The sequence below is a fragment of the Camelus bactrianus genome, chromosome 8 (assembly GCF_048773025.1).
Source record: "Camelus bactrianus isolate YW-2024 breed Bactrian camel chromosome 8, ASM4877302v1, whole genome shotgun sequence".
NCBI lineage: Eukaryota > Metazoa > Chordata > Mammalia > Artiodactyla > Camelidae > Camelus > Camelus bactrianus.
The window spans coordinates 28,357,434-28,373,516 of record NC_133546.1 but is presented as its reverse complement, the minus strand read 5'-3'; the positions used below and the strand labels follow the sequence as shown (position 1 = coordinate 28,373,516).

At 37.4% G+C, this 16,083-nt stretch overlaps 2 protein-coding genes across 3 annotated transcripts in view; one reads left to right on the top strand and one right to left on the bottom strand.

Moving 5' to 3' along the window:
• The first annotated feature begins 243 nt into the window (after positions 1-243).
• ARG1 (arginase 1) lies at positions 244-13,897 on the top strand. Its single transcript, XM_010965554.3, has 9 exons — positions 244-323; positions 573-769; positions 4,490-4,562; positions 7,239-7,413; positions 9,738-9,897; positions 11,103-11,197; positions 11,528-11,632; positions 11,844-11,980; positions 12,224-13,897. Exons 2-9 carry the CDS (start codon positions 713-715, stop codon positions 12,388-12,390), a joined length of 969 nt encoding a protein of 322 aa, XP_010963856.1. The 5' UTR covers positions 244-323; positions 573-712; the 3' UTR covers positions 12,391-13,897.
• A 594-nt stretch (positions 13,898-14,491) lies between these two features.
• MED23 (mediator complex subunit 23) overlaps positions 14,492-16,083 on the bottom strand; it is a 39,135-nt gene continuing 37,543 nt past the window's right edge. For both annotated transcript variants that reach the window (XM_010965556.3, XM_010965555.3), the window contains one exon: positions 14,492-15,603. In XM_010965556.3, the coding sequence (XP_010963858.1) occupies positions 15,436-15,603 (168 nt within the window). In that variant the 3' untranslated portion in view covers positions 14,492-15,435. The remainder of the gene's footprint in view (positions 15,604-16,083) is intronic.

Sequence of the window (16,083 nt, the reverse complement as noted above, 5' to 3'; positions counted from 1 at the left end):
GTTTTTACTTCTATATCTTCATTATAATATTATGAGCCCAATAATTGTTATTTTCTTGCACACCAGATTTCAAAATTAGTATGGTAACACCTCTGGGTTATTAATTGGGCAATTAATATTTTCTTTGAGTAATCACCAGGAAAGGAATTTAGATGCCTACCCTGAGACTGTATTTTAGTGGTGCATGAGGTGTGTCTTGTGGATTAACCATTAATCTTAGTGTGAAAACTGAATGCAAAGTTGTCAGACTGGAAGGGATGTGAGACACGCATCCTGCCAGTCCCAGCCCTTTCAACACAGGAGGATGCAACGACCTGGAGCAGGTATGTGCCTGGACCTGAGTTTACACAGCTCTGCTTCTGTTGCTATGATAAACTGATTTTGACTAGAAAAGATGATTATGATCAGGAAATCAAGGTTGTGCTTAGGAAAAATTGTCACCAGCTGGTTTTGTCAAATGGGTGTGAGCTGGCCACATGAATAACCTCAATTAGAGATCTTGACTCGGAAAATGCATCGTTATTCCAAGTCTGAACTTGCTGGACATCCACCTGACTGTCTCATTGGTTCAGTAGGTGGAGCCACTCTTCCTCATTAGAATAAAGTAAACGGATTCAACTCAATTATAAATAGAAAAAAAATATATGCCCTCTACCACTGAGGGCTGTAGAGAGTGACAACTAGCTGGAGGACTCGTGAGAACTGCTGGAGCATGAGTTCCAAGTCAAAACCCATAGGGATCATCGGAGCTCCTTTTTCAAAGGGCCAGGTGAGTAAACAGCCTGGCTTTTAGTAAACAGCCTGGCTTTTAATAACCAGAACTTACTAGAAACTTTCGAACTTTGATATTTGTAAGGTGTTAAGCTTAATATCTGCCTGATACAACCTGGCCTGAAATCTCTGTTTTCAAGGCTTCTCACCATTTTGCAGCATTCTATAAATTATGTTACAAACTCACTTATTCTTGTGACTCCTCTGCCTCAGTCAGTCCTACGTGAATCTGCTGAATTTTTTTCTCACAGGTTTTCAGAGAAAAATATCCTGATTTGAATGGAAATAGACTATTTCTGCATTGTAGCCACTTATTTAAATGTCCACGCTCTCATTGCTTTTGGTGTCGCCGTACACGTGTAGGGGGAGTGAGAATTTTCTAAAAAACACATTAGTTTAGTTACCTAACACCTAGAAAAATTTTATAGGTGGGCAGCAATCTTCAGATTCTTTTAAAATGTAGATAACCTAAATATTATCGCCTTTTCAATTTTGGGAGTGATTCATAGTGTTTTAGGGCTTTAATAATTCTGTAAAAGTGTTAGCTCATGGCCTAGGTAGAATCCTTTGGGTACCTCTCTTTGAGCGAGGGAAAAAGAAAAACAAAAAAAGGAAACCTGCCTGCAGGTTGGCCATGTTAAAAGGACAAATGGATTTAACAAACTCCCAGATTCCAAAACATGCCAGCAACATGTAAAGATACAATCTTTTTCTTATGCCCAGACACATTCATTCTGGCAAATCCAGTGAGACTGTAGACACCTTTGACTCCAGCAAGCGTCTGTACTAAAAGAGGGGGAAGAAAAGAACAAAAACAAAAGCAAACAAGATGAAGTGTGAATTGAAACTCCTCAGGCTGATTTTTGTGGTTGTGGTTGCTTTAAATGGTGTTTTTTTAGGTTTCTCAGAACTTTCTCTTTGCCCACCTGGGCAACGTTTTGCTTCTCTTAGTTTTGAACTCTTGCTCAGCACTCTGGCTTTTTTTTTTTTTTTTTTTTTTTTAATTGCAAAACAGATTAGAACAGGTTGGAGGTTAGAGACACAGACTGCATTTGGGCCGTCAGTCAATACTGCTTCTCTTCCCCTGGAATCTTTTAAAGTTCTCTCCTGGAACACGGGGACGTTTTGCTGACACAGAAGTGTTACTTTTAATGCTGGGGTTAATTGCAAAATCTACAATGTGTTCACCTGTTCTTGGAACAGATTCTAACAAAAGATCGTACTGAAATAACTGAAGGAGTGAAGGGAGGAAGGAAGGGAGAGAGAGAGAGATGGAGGGAAGGACGGAAGAAAGGGCTGAAACATGTCCTGATCCCTGGATCTCAGCAGAAAGCCTTAGGCTGATAATAGCAGCCCCTCTAGGGGATAATATTTTGAAAAATAGTCTGATGCATGCTCTGTTCTCCATAATTCTTCCCCCCTGCCCCCTGCAGCTCTTCCTTATTAAAACATGGCCCCATGAGAATGAAGCTTATTGTCTCATAATAGTAAGAACTCAGAGAGAGGGACTGCACTAAGCCATAGCATAGAGGGGAAAAAATGGCCAGTATATAAGCTTCTGTCCACACCTAAAAGAGGTAAAAATTTAATAAACAGGCAAAGGAGAGAAGGTTGAGTCTGAGAAAAGACTCCATCCCCTGCCTCATTTCCTTGCAAGGCAATGGTTGGAGGAAGGAGGTGGTATTAAAAAATGGGGTAGGTATTTATTATATTTATTTTACTGTTAATGAAGGCTCAGAGAGGTTTGATAATTTTCTCAAGGTCACACAGCTTTGACTGTATAATTCCATACAAGACTGTCTGATACCAGTGCCTGTGCTCCTGATCTGCATTGGTGCATCATTAAATCTATAGTGGATCTTAGAGTTGTGCCAGCTAGGGATTGGAGAGGACCTTCAAAGTCAGTTGGGTTAATCAAGTGATTTCCAAAATGCGCAGATAAATCAAACAATGAGAAAAGACCAATCATGAGAGGCGATTTGAATCAGACAAAAGAGAATGCTGCAAAGTGTCGCTCTGGGAAGTTGAACAACTGTTATCGTAATTATATAGTCGGCCCTCCATATCTGTGGGTTCTGTATCTGCGGGTTACATCTGTGCATATGGAGGGTCCACGTTAACGTGATTTTATGTAAGGGACTTGAGCATCTGCAGACATCCTGGAACAAATTCCCTGCAGATATTGAGGGGCAACTTTAGGATCAATTAGAGGGGTGCCTAAGATTTATTCTAAAGTTTGAATGGGAGAAGGAAAAAGGGCAGGGAATTTTCTCAAATTGACAACTTTTGAGTATTTACTAAGCGTGAGACCTGCAGTAGAAAATACCATGCTGGGAGGGTGATGGACACTGCCTGAAATTTAACAATGGAGAAGAAACAAAAACAAACAAAAGACCAAGGCAAAATTTGAGACAAGCATCACTCTAGTGGAGTTTAAAGAGAAATTTATCTACTTGATGAGGGGGTGGGAGTCTAAAAAAAAGTTTGTCTAAAAAGGGAGTGGCGCCCCTGAAGGAGCAAAATGTGTCGGGCTGAGCGTGCGCGGTCCCCTGCTGCCAGGGACAGGGATTTGCCATGGAGGACTTGCTGGGCAGCCAGGGCAGGTCCTCTGGCAATTTGATTTAGGAAGAAATATCTGTTTAGTTTGGTGCTACAGTGCAATCCTAGGGATAGACACACCAGCCTTTTGGCATTTCTTCCCATCTCACACACAGACACAAAAAAGTAACTTTCTGTATTGAAAAGCCCTGTTGGAAATTAGAATCAGAGAGACACATAAAAGAACTGCTTCTTTAGATGGCTATTCTGCCAGGAGGCTGGAGAAGACTCACTGCAGGAACGAAGTGTGTGAGCTTCCCTGATGTAAAATGAGCAAGGGTAGAATTACGCCACCTGTACTTAAGCAGGTCAAAACTTGAAATACTGGCTTGGTTTTCTTGATTTCAGCTCCTGGGTGATGATTTTCCCTGCTGCCGGCTTTCTCCCCAAGAGCCCTAGCTTAATACCATGAGGACTTGCATGGAAGTCTCTCTCGTGCCACACCTTTTTTTTGTTGTCGTTTGCCTGATGTTTTTACTGAGGTTGTTCTCCTGGTTTGTAAAGTTTCTCCATCATCCTGTCTTCCTGAATACCTACTCTTGTTGCTGGACTCAGCTGAAATGTCGTCTGCTCCATGCAGTCTTCCCTGACACACTCGGCCCCAGCAGAGTTAGGAGCACCCTGTTTTTGTGGCTGTGACATCTTGTATCTGTGTTGAAGCAAATCTCCCAAGTACTCTAACTGGGATTAAAAACCCAGGTCCCCTGTTAGCTTGCTAGTTACTGCAAGGCAGAAACCCTCTCCTTTTAATCATTATTTCTATCTATCAGAGTGCATTTGTGCAAAATCTGTGTTCACTGTGTTGGTGACAGGGTGTGATGGGAAGAGGAGATGCAAGTTTTAGAATCCAAAGGACCTGGATGTGAACTAAGGCTCTGCCACTTGTTAGCTGTGTGCCTGGAGGAAAATGCTGTAACCTTTCTGATTCTCGATCCTCGTATTTGACATAGGAGTATTTCAGTCTACCTTGCTGTGATGATTAGAAGAGATAATGTAAATTCCTGGCTCTGTAGGTACTCAAAAAAGATTGTTACTCTTCATAAGGTTAATGAAAAGGGTTCCTAATGGGCATCTGATGGTACTGATCCTGTCTGAATTACTGTATTTTTAAATTGTTCAGCCACGAGGAGGGGTGGAAGAAGGCCCTACAGTATTGAGAAAGGCTGGTCTGCTTGAGAAACTTAAAGAGCAAGGTAATTTTAAAAAATTAATAATTTTTTATTGAAGTATAGTTGATGTACAATATTATATAAGTTGTAGGTGTACAATATAGTGATGCCCAATTTTTAAAGGTTACACTCCACTTATAGTTATAAAATGCTGGCTATGTTCCCTGTGCTGTACAATATATCCTTATTGTATATAAGGATATATTGTATCCTGTATTATGTATAATATAAGCTTATTTTATACATAATAGTTTGTACCTCTTAATCCCTACCCCTATATTACCTTTCCCCTCCTCCCTCTCCCGACTGGCAGCCACTAGTTTGAACAAGGTAATTTTTAAGTTGAAAAATGATCAGCCTGATTTCCTTCCCATGCTGAAGGAAGGAGCAGGCTTCTGCTAAAAGAGAGTCTGTCTGGAGTGACATTTATAGCACAGAATTTCAGCTCTGCCTATCACCTTACAAGTACATCCATTAAAAAAGCTGCAATGTGGAGAATGCTTAATAAATACTGTTGGATGAATAGTCTCACTCAGATGTTTTGTCTTTCCAGCCAGACTATTGTATGAGAATCTGTATGTGCAAGAACTGGGGGTAGGGGTGGGTGGGGAGTCAGGGGAATTGAAAGCAAAAAGCCAGGGACAGCAAGAAGTGCATTACCAGCAAGAGGACCCTAATTTGTAAAAGGAAATTAAATAAAATGATAATATAATAATAGTGCCTAGTGTTTGCATAGTGTGTATGTGTGAATGCACACACACACGTATATACATATAGGCACATATTCACAACCACACAAGTGAAAAGTGATACACATTTTTAAAGTGTAGTCCAAAGCAAACATCATCTTTATATATAAAACCCTGATGAAGTGTTGGCTAGGATATGGAGTAACTGGAATCCTCACATATTGCTGGTGCGAATGCATAATGATACAGCCACTTTGGAAAGCAATTTGCCAGGTTCTTAAATCAATATTTGCCGCATGACCCAGCAAATCTCCTCCTAGATATTTACCCAAGAGAAGTGAAAACATACACTACAAAATGCTTCTACTTGAAGGTTTGTAGCAGCATTATTTATAAAAGCCAACAAATGGGAACAACAAAATGCCCATCACCCAGTGAGTGGAGAAGTAAAAAGTGGTACATTCATACTATGGGATAGTGCCCAGCAATAAAAAGGAACAGACTACAGACACCGTCAAGAATCTCAAAGACATCAGGCCGAGTGAAAGAGGCCAGACACAGAAGCCTACATACTGTATGATTGCATTCATATGACATTCCAGAAAAGACGGGATTGACCATAAAAGGGCATGAGGGGATTTTGGAAGGTAATGAAAATGTTCTAAATCTTTTTTTTTTTTTAATTTTTGTTGCCCTTATTTTTTTTTCAAATTTCCATTCTTTTTTTATTGAAGTATAGTCAGTGTACAATGTTGTGTCAGTTTCTGGTGTACAGCAGAATGTTTCAGTCATACAATACATACATATATTCGTTTTCATATTCTTGTTTATGGTGATGGTTGCAAGACTATAGATGTTTCTAAGACTGGTTGACCTGTACATTTAAAATGAGTGAATTTTGAATAGGAAAAGGTATATATATATATATGTATACATGCATGACTGGGACATTGTGCTGTACACCAGAAATTGACACATTGTCACTGACTGTACTTCAATTAAAATAAATAAGTAAAATAAGTGAATTTTAGTGAACAAAAATGATACCTCATAAAGCTAAAAAAAAAAACCCCAAAAGGGAACAGAAACCTTGGGTAAATGGCCTAGACCGGTCCCTCAGTTAAGAAGCGTAATTTGGTCACATTTTACATCAGATTGAACCATTCGAAGATGTTACTGAGACACAGACACATAGTGACATGTAATAAATAGTGTACGATGACTAGTTAGGTTAGAGCACACTGTAGTGAGCCCATACCACAGTTGTACATGAAGCTCTGTACCTTGAAGCCCAAGCAGGGCCTTTTAGGAAGTGTACCTGGGTCCTTAGAAACTTTGGGTGACCTACAATTTCTCCTTATTAAAACAGTATAATATTAGAGGCTTTATTTCCTGACCTCCCGGAAGTGTTAGGCTCGTTGCTAACCATGTGTTCTTATTTAATTCAGACAATGCCACTATGAGGCAGGTCCAATGGACAGAGCAGCGAGCTGAGCTCTGCTTCAGCAGGTGACAGGTTGGACTGAAATCAAGGACTGTTTATATAGTGTCAGAAAATTTAGAAAATACTGGTGGATTTTCTTCTGGTCATATACATGTACATACATATATATTCTTTTAAAATATTATTTTTATTACATATACAAAACATGCTTATTGTAGACGAGTAGAAAGCACATAAACAGAGAGACAGAGACCAAGACAGTGATGCCACCCATTAAGCCCAAATGAGAAGGTTACCACTGTTAGACTTCCGTGTCTCGCCTAACTGGCTCATTTCAAGAAGCATTTACAGAGAATGAGGTATACAGCAGGCACCTGTTCGCAGCAAAGGTGGAATGATAATGTCACTCAAATTCAAGCTTCAACAAGTTTTGACAGCTGTGAAGACTGTAAGCTTTTTTTTTTTTGGCAAATATACTTTTTAATAAAATTGGAATCATCCTACAGATGGTTTTGTAATCTTTTTTTTTTTTACTTAGTAACCTGAAACTTTTAATTTTAATTATAGAATGTAATGTGAAAGATTATGGGGACCTGTCCTTTGCTGAAGTCCCTAATGACAGTCCCTTTAAAATTGTGAAGAACCCAAGGTCTGTGGGAAGAGCAAATGAACAGCTGGCTGACGTGGTGGCAGAAGTTAAGAAAAGTGGACGGACAAGCCTGGTACTGGGTGGAGACCACAGGTCTGATTTCCTGATTATCTCCTTGGGGCTCTGGCACAAATACCACAAAGGAAGTATAACCAAGACCATGAGAAGAGAGTAAATAAGGAAGGGAAAACATTGATCAACATTTTATACCAAATTTTCTGCCTTTTTTCTTTTGATCTTATTGATTACCACTTTATTTTGGAACCATAGATTTAGCTCTGTTTAAAGTCTTGCATTATCTTTGTCTATTACAGCAGAAAATACATGACCTATGAGTGGATTTCAGCAAAATATTCAGGCTTCCCTATCTAAATAAATAAGCACTGAGGAAATTCATAGTCAGCATATTATACTTGGTTATTGATAATAGAAGCAATTTAGTTCAAAATTTAAAGTGTGTGTTTCCTGCTATAAAAGTAATCATTATAAAAATTTTGAAATAAAAATATATACATGAAAAAAAGTGGCAATTTCAGTTCTCTAACAACCATTTCCACCAGAATTTTGAAAATCTGGCATGTTTCTTCCTTCGTAACTTTTTCCTTGTATATGGCTGTATTTAACAATTGTGTGTGTAAGTTATTCTATGTTTTATTCTTAATCTACACTACAAATTTCCTTATGTTACTTCATGATATAGACAAGCATTTTTTACTGTTGCATAATTTTTCATCAAGGATATATCACTACATATATATGCATATTGTTCGACATTCAGGTCATTTTCAAATTTTCACCATTACAAACAACATAGCAAAGATGATTTTTGCCCACGCCTCTTTCCATGTTTACTCTCAGGGTCCTAGGATGTGTTATCAGAAGAAGTGTGATTAGATCAAAAGTACAAACATCATAACTTAAATCCTCACAACAACTCTATAAGGTAGTTGCTGTTAATATCTTTGTTCTCATGATAAAAAATTGAGGTACCGAGAAGTTAGATAAATTTCCCAAGGTCACCTGCCTAAAAAGGCCCATGGCTGGGATTTGAAGCCAGGTTATATGGTTCCAGTGCCAATGCTCCTAACCACTCTATGCACGGGACCTTGAGTAATCCATTCCAGAAATGCCATCTTTTATATTAATATTTCATACTTTGGAAGCTGTAGGTAAAACTTAATTGACCCACGATTTTATTTAAATATGACACAGTTCTGTTTTATTTAATCTAGGTATTGAATATATACCTTCATGAACTCGTTTTAAAAATGTCTAGTGTGCAGTTGACAAACTTGATTTCCTTTTAGTTTCTTTCTTTATTGCTTATATATCACAATAAATATGTGTCAATGTTAAAAAAGAAAAAGTACAAACATTACAAATGGCTCTCATTGCAAGAGTCAATGACTTCAGCCCCCTCCATCTTCTCCTCTAAAGCCAAATTTTACCAGGGCTTTTGTGACACAACTGCCACTGAGAAACTGGGGCTCACTTTCTTTTTTAAGTGTACAAATTTGTAAGTGGAAATTTTAAGAGAAGCAGATGGCCAAAAGAAAAGAAACCTGAAGGGGGAAACAAACATCAAGCTGAATCATCAATAGCCAAGCATCGAGGCATGACTGCTTCCACTCTGAGAATCTTAAAGTGCACGATTCTCTGGATGGTACTTGGACATTCACAAGTGGGAGAATGCAAACATCGTATTGCACATCCTGATCTCGTAACTTTCGTGTTAGATATTATTTAGCTTTTCCATTCCCACAAGTTTTCTGGAGCCTGGAGTGTCTGAGATGAACTTTGAGTGTTCTGGACCTGGCTGAGTCTTTCAATGCGTAGCAGGAGGGTAGAAAGTTCTGGTGGAGAATCTGAGCTTTGAATAGAGTGAGTGAGCTCCCAGGATACGCTGGCTAAAGCGGATGTAAGGACTTCTGAAAGGTGCTCGCCGACTGTAAAATAAATTGATTTTAAGAAAAATAGACTCTGTCATAATTCACTTGGGAGAATTAAGTGTTTATCAAGAGATGAGAGTTCAGAAAACAGGCCTGATTTAACCCTATGAAGTGGATAGTGTCACATGCTAAAAAGTTTCTTGTGTGGCTAGTGTCTTTGCACACATTTAATTTTTAATTTTTAATTTAAACTGTAATTTGTAATTTTATTAGAAGGTGGTTTTGAAAAAAATTACGATTTTTTAAATAATGTCACTGAAGTGAATAAATATAACTTGTTAGTAAATATTAAGTGTAAGCTATACTTTATTATTATAATTGTTTAATTGGCATCTCCAGTTTAAAACCTCTCAGAAATATTAACTATTTTGACTTAAAGGAAAACTAGGGGAGAATATTGTGTTAACCATAGGGTGGATGTAATGATATTTGCAAACTCGCTGTTCACACAAAAATTTTCCTCTAAAGTTTGGCGATTGGCAGCATCTCTGGCCATGCCAGGGTCCACCCGGATCTCTGTGTCATTTGGGTGGATGCCCACACTGACGTCAACACTCCCCTGACAACCACCACTGGGAACCTGCATGGACAACCTGTGTCTTTCCTCCTGAAGGAACTAAAGGGAAAGGTAAACAGCCGGTTGATATTTGGTTACAAAAGAATTATTGCTAACAGAAGCTCAGGAGCTGCAGCGGAAGTAAGAACTCCTCTGCCACCTTATTCTTGGTTAATTTCTCAAACCATCTTCCCAGCAGCCAGTAAGCAATGGGTGGTGGATAAAGGTGGTGAAGTTCTGTACCTCTACCTTACTTGATAGTTTGCAAACTGACTTCATTTGTAGCTTCCCTTTTGAGTCTTAAATTACCCTTTTTAGTAGGTGGGGCAGAGAGTAATCATTTATAAGCAAGTTAGCAGAGGTTCAGAGGTTAACAAACTTGCCAAATGTGTAGCAAGGCAAGGGCCGGAATGGTCTCCCAGTGCCTCCTCTTTCTCCTACATGCCCCATTGCTGCTCATTCTTACCAAGTGACCCCTTCACATCACAGGGCCTTTTTAAAAATGGAGTTTTTAAATGTGGATTATTATGGTTTATTATTTAATATTTTTACTGTAAGAAGCATACATCTAAATCACAAGAGGAAGAATTACCTCCTTGCTCCCTGGAAATTTCCTTTCTAAAAGATGTAAGATGAAATTCCAGAATAAGATTTAACATTGTGGTCCATAATGATTTTTATTGATACAATTGTAGTCTGTTGGCCTTTGTGATGAGACTTGGGGATCCAAACCTGCTTCTGCTAAATGTCACAAGTGTTGTTTTCTCAACAGATGACCAAAGAGGTAGGTTTATACACTTGCAAAATGTGTAGCTAGCTTATGGGAACAGCCAAACTTGCCTCCAGGACATTCGAAGATTTGGTCAAACTGAAGTTCTGATAAAAAATTCCCTTCAGCCACTAAGCCATCTTCTTGATTTAAGCATTGAGAAAGAGAAGGAAAGGAAGCTATGAAAGTAATGGAAACATACTGATTTCTTTATAGAAGAGTTCTGGGAAAGTGGGGCCCCACTGAAATGGGGCATGGAAAAGGAAAATGCTGACAAACGACTCTGGTTAGGTCTGGCCCACTGACTGAGGCTGGGTAAAGCCAAAGTGATCAAGGGTAGCACAGCGGGGCAGGCACTTCGTTCTTAATCTTGTATTATTTTTTAATGATTTCCTTAAAATTTATGTTCTAAATATGATACGCACAATCTAATAAATGTCCTTAACTTTCGAAGTAAGATTTGCTCAAGGGAAGTATATATAACCAAATGGAAACATTGCAATTTTAGATCCCCGATGTCCCAGGATTCTCCTGGGTGACTCCCTGCGTGTCTGCCAAAGATATTGTGTATATTGGCCTGAGAGACGTGGACCCTGCAGAACAGTAAGTCTATTCCTTGATGTGATTTAGCTTCCTTTTTGTCCTTTCTTGTGCTAGGCATGCTGGTCAAGTCAATGAGAAAAAATTATTTTTAACACTAAGTCTCTTTCTATATATATCTACATATATTTATACACATACATGTCCATACATATATATGAATGTATTCAGGTGATTTTTACCTTGACTTGCTATTAAAAATATATTAATATATATGTAAAGTTCACAGACTTATTTTTTGTATCTTGCTACATTGATCTTTTCTTTAAAATTAGAAAGCATAGTTAGCGTCCTTAAAAACTATAGATTATTTTACTATCTTCTCTTTCATAGCTATATTTTGAAAACTCTGGGAATTAAATACTTTTCAATGACTGAAGTGGATAAACTAGGAATTGGCAAGGTGATGGAAGAAGCACTCAGCTATCTACTAGGAAGGTATGATGCTTTGTGTGTGTGTGTATAACAAGTATTATTAAAAGGACTTGCTATGGACACTAATCAATTTAAGTTATTAATAAAGTCTGTAAGTATAATCACGGTACTTCACTGGGTTTTTTATTTTTATAAAGCAAGGTAAGAACTGTATTTTTCTACTAAACATTAAACCGCCAACTTTAAATTGAATTCCTTTCCTGTCTCGTAAAAGAAAGAAAAGGCCAATTCATCTGAGCTTTGATGTCGATGGACTGGATCCGTCTTTCACACCAGCTACTGGCACACCAGTCCAGGGGGGTCTGTCTTACAGAGAAGGTCTCTACCTCACAGAAGAAATTTACAAAACAGGTAGGTAACAATCTGAGTTAATGAAGAAGAAAGTATACGCCTGGCTGATAAATATTTAAACCTCTTCGATCTGAAAATCAAGTCCCAACTGGCACTTCCAGAATGCCTACCACACGATGCAATGACTAAAGTGTTTTCATTTGTTACCACTTCTTTGCATTCCTGGATAATATTTCAAGTCAGTCTGTACTAAATTAAAAATGTCAACTATTTAATAAATTACATTATTTCCATTTGTTGTAGGGCTCCTCTCAGGACTAGATATCATGGAAGTGAACCCATCTCTGGGAAAGACACCAGAAGAAGTAACTCGAACAGTGAACACAGCAATAGCAGTAACCTTGGCTTGTTTTGGAGTTGTTCGGGAGGGTAACCATAAGCCTATTGACTACCTTGACCCCCCTAAGTAAGTGTGGGAGCATGGAAACCTCCCAATGACATAATTAGCAAATCTAATTGTTCGGTTAAACTTAAGAGTTATCCTCCCAAAGATCTGGGCTTTCAGGAAAGTGCCTTGGCAAAAATTTGTATCATCAGTATAAACTGTATCAATTCCCTCCTTCAAGACATGGAAGAGCTAACTTTTGTGAAATTAAAAAGTTTATAATCCCATTTTGGCAAAAAACTTATCCTTAGAAATAGAAATATACATTCATTTCCAAATAAAAACTTGCTGGCATTAAAAATAAACACAAACATATATATATCATCCCCCACACATAGAGTGGGACTCTTGACAGCAGGAGATGAATCTACCTAACCTGAAAGAAATAAACCATATTTCTATGCTGTTCAAAGATGTAATCCCTAAAACGTCTTCTTTATCTCTTTATAAGGTTCTGTCATCCCTACACAGGTTTCTAAATACATGAAAAACACACACACACACACACACACACATTACCTTGCTTAAGACTACTATACATATTTTAAAAGCCACAGTGAAATCATTATCCCCAAAACACTGTAAGACCTTGGTGAAGCTATTTAAACTCTCTGGTTCTCGTTCCTTCATGTGTAAAATGTGTAATCATAAGGCCTGGGCAATCTCCAAGTTCATTAATGTTAGATGATCACGTTTTACCTTTTCTAAACCTCAAACATGACATTGATTGACATATTAAATATGGCTGCTATCTAATATTCAGAGAATCTATTGGGAAATAGAGGAAATAAATTAAACTACTTATTTAATTTTCCAATTTCTGTTAATTCAGATAGGGATTTCACCTAAAATTATCTGTGGCTTCCAAATGCCCCACCCTTTCCTCACTGCAATCACAGTGTCTTATTAGTTGAACCCTTAAACATCCTAAAAGCTCATCTTGGCTCTGGCATATAGTGAAGAAAGTGGAAAAATAAATGAGAATAAGCTGTAATAAAAACAAGGGAAGCAAACTCTTCCCCTTTCCTCCAACCTTTCAGAACTCAAGTGGACACTGTGAATGAAGCCAGCTCCAAAAAAGAATTTTTATTGTTGTTCTTATTATAACAGCTTTATATGTTAAAGAGTCTCGACCATCTGATTTTTTAACCTACAACCCAGAACTAAACCTGTTGACACTATGGACTTTGGAGGATAAATATTTTACTGAATTACTTTTAGACAAGAACAATTATGATGTATCTTACTTTAAAGTACACTGTCCAATAGAGTAGCCACAGATGGTTAAATTCATTAAAGCTTAATAAAATAAAAGCTTCAGTTCCACATTTCAGCTGTTCAGGAGGCACAGGTAGCTACTAACCACTGTACTGGATTGCACAGATACAGATTATTCCCACCATTGCAGAAAGTCCTATTGAACAGAGCCACTTAAAGTTATGATTAGTTTTCAAAAAGAAAAATTTTAGGATGTAATAAATATTTTTTACCTCAGCTGCATTCTAAACACAAATAAAAGCTTCTGTCTTCTATTAATGTCTCTGATTAAAATAATCTCTTTAAAGTCTAAATGGGGAAAGCCATATTCCCTTAAGCTAGAGAGAAAAAAATTGATTTTTTAATAAATTAATTGGAATGTGTATGTCCCTGAGAAAGTGATACTGATTTTCATTTCCTTTATTATATTTGTATAATACCAGTGTCATAATTATTCCCATTTTAGGATCTCAAAGCAATATATTCCTCAAGGTAGCAAGAATATATTGAGACCATGACTTGAAATCATTTCTCGCATAAAATTTCTGGAGAATTTTAAAAATATTATTAGCTTTTTGCTTATACTATTATATAAAATTTAAACTGCCCTTGCATGGCAAATAAAGATTTAGTGATTATAATAATATGAGCGATGAAGAGATAAAGGTCTAGGAGGAATGTATCTGGAAATAAAAATTTGAGGTACAGTTGGTTAAACTTCACTAATTCTTTTCTGGAAAAATCAGTAACTCTTAATGCCTAGGTCAATGTCAGTCACCAACTCTAGGGTACAACTCATGGAAGTTGCCCAGTCCTCTGTTCTAACCCAGCCAGTACACTGCCTGGCACACAGCAAACGCTCATTCAAATTGAGTAATTAATCAGTTTATTCATTCAAAAGATTTCAATAATTATTTTACAATCTTAATGCCCCTCCCCGCCAATTAACAGTATGTCTCTCAAAATCTAATAACCCCTAAAGAACCAAAAATGTACATGATATTTAAAAATATAAATATTTAAAACTTTTAAGATTATAAAAATTCAAAGAATCATATAATCTACCAGGTGAGAATGTCACCCTGAAAAAGCAATTACTTTATTTTTAAAAACAGAGATTGAAGAATCACCATTTAAGCATGATTTTATTAAGCTTATGCATTTCTAGCTATGTTATTTTCATACATGGCTTCCAACTCATTTCATATAGTAAGTTTAAGTCCATAGAAAAGGCAAAAACTTGCCAATCTACCTCAATAGAAATGAGTCCATTTTACTTGGAAATCTATGATAAAAATTTTAAGCCATTTTTAAAAGAATATGAAACTGTCTGCTCCTATAATGCAATGAAATCTAGAGTCCTTTACTTGACAAATATCTGTTATCCCAAAGATACAGATTTAAATATAAAAGGCTTTGTAATAACTATTTTACATGTGTGGTGCCTTTAAAAAATGTATTTGAAGACTGAATAAGTCATTAATAATAAAAAATTAAAACAAAAACAATGGCCAAAATGGGAAAGATTGAGTGTCTAGTAAAAGTCATTTGATCAGATACTTCCACATTCTCGGGTAGCTTGAATACATTGTTACGGATATGACAACACGTAGCCTGATGATCTCTGGAGGACAAAAACACAGACAGGGAGATGGGAATTGGAGCTCAACAGATTCACCCTTTGAATCAAAATAAAACAATCTGAACATCTTCTACTGCATCATGACGTAGCACAGCCATGTTCAGGTTTAACAGACTCGAGTCCACCTTCAAAGACGGATGCACTTCCATTTTCTCCCCAGCACACCTGACATCACTGAGTTACTGGTAAAGACACTGGCACCTGGTTAGACTGGGGTGCTGGCGACCCGCTATTTATGGCTTGTGGAGGCACTGTAGCCGGTTCCATCTTGCTAATGTGAGTGATGAATCGAAGACGAAGTTTTAAAGCTGGTTTTAAATTACAGATAATCTTTTCTACCTAAAAAGAAAACCCAGTAAAAAATATTTTAACCAGAGAACCTCAGTTTCTCACCTTTAAAGAAGCGATTTACACATATCCTGAGACAATAAGCTACGGAGTAGAATGGGGTGGGTGAGAAGTTTCTCTACATGTCCTGTTTTAGCAAAGGCAGATTAAATTATTTCTCTCTTACACGTGGGAAAAAAAGTGCTGTCCCTCACACACACCTTATCTTTATGCATTTGTGTGCGATGCATATATATATATCTCCATGTATGCGCTATTTACAGCAACATACCACTTACCTAGCTGGCCAGTCACCCCGCTGCCAGTAGCTAGTACAGTTCACACTGGGAATTCTACACATCCAATAGGGTGATCATCCTTTTAAAATGCCATCTTCACAGAAGCATGAAACACATTTATATTTTGAAGTTCTCTGAATAACTTATGTTCATAACATTTATCTATAAAACTTTTTGTTTTGATTTACACTTA

Coding starts and splice junctions, on each gene's coding strand:
- ARG1 (XM_010965554.3), top strand. CDS start 713: ATGAGTTCCAAGTCAAAACCCATAGGGATCATCGGAGCTCCTTTTTCA. Junction 770..4,489: donor CTCCTTTTTCAAAGGGCCAG/GTGAGTAAACAG, acceptor TAAATTGTTCAG/CCACGAGGAGGGGTGGAAGA. Junction 4,563..7,238: donor TGAGAAACTTAAAGAGCAAG/GTAATTTTAAAA, acceptor TTTTAATTATAG/AATGTAATGTGAAAGATTAT.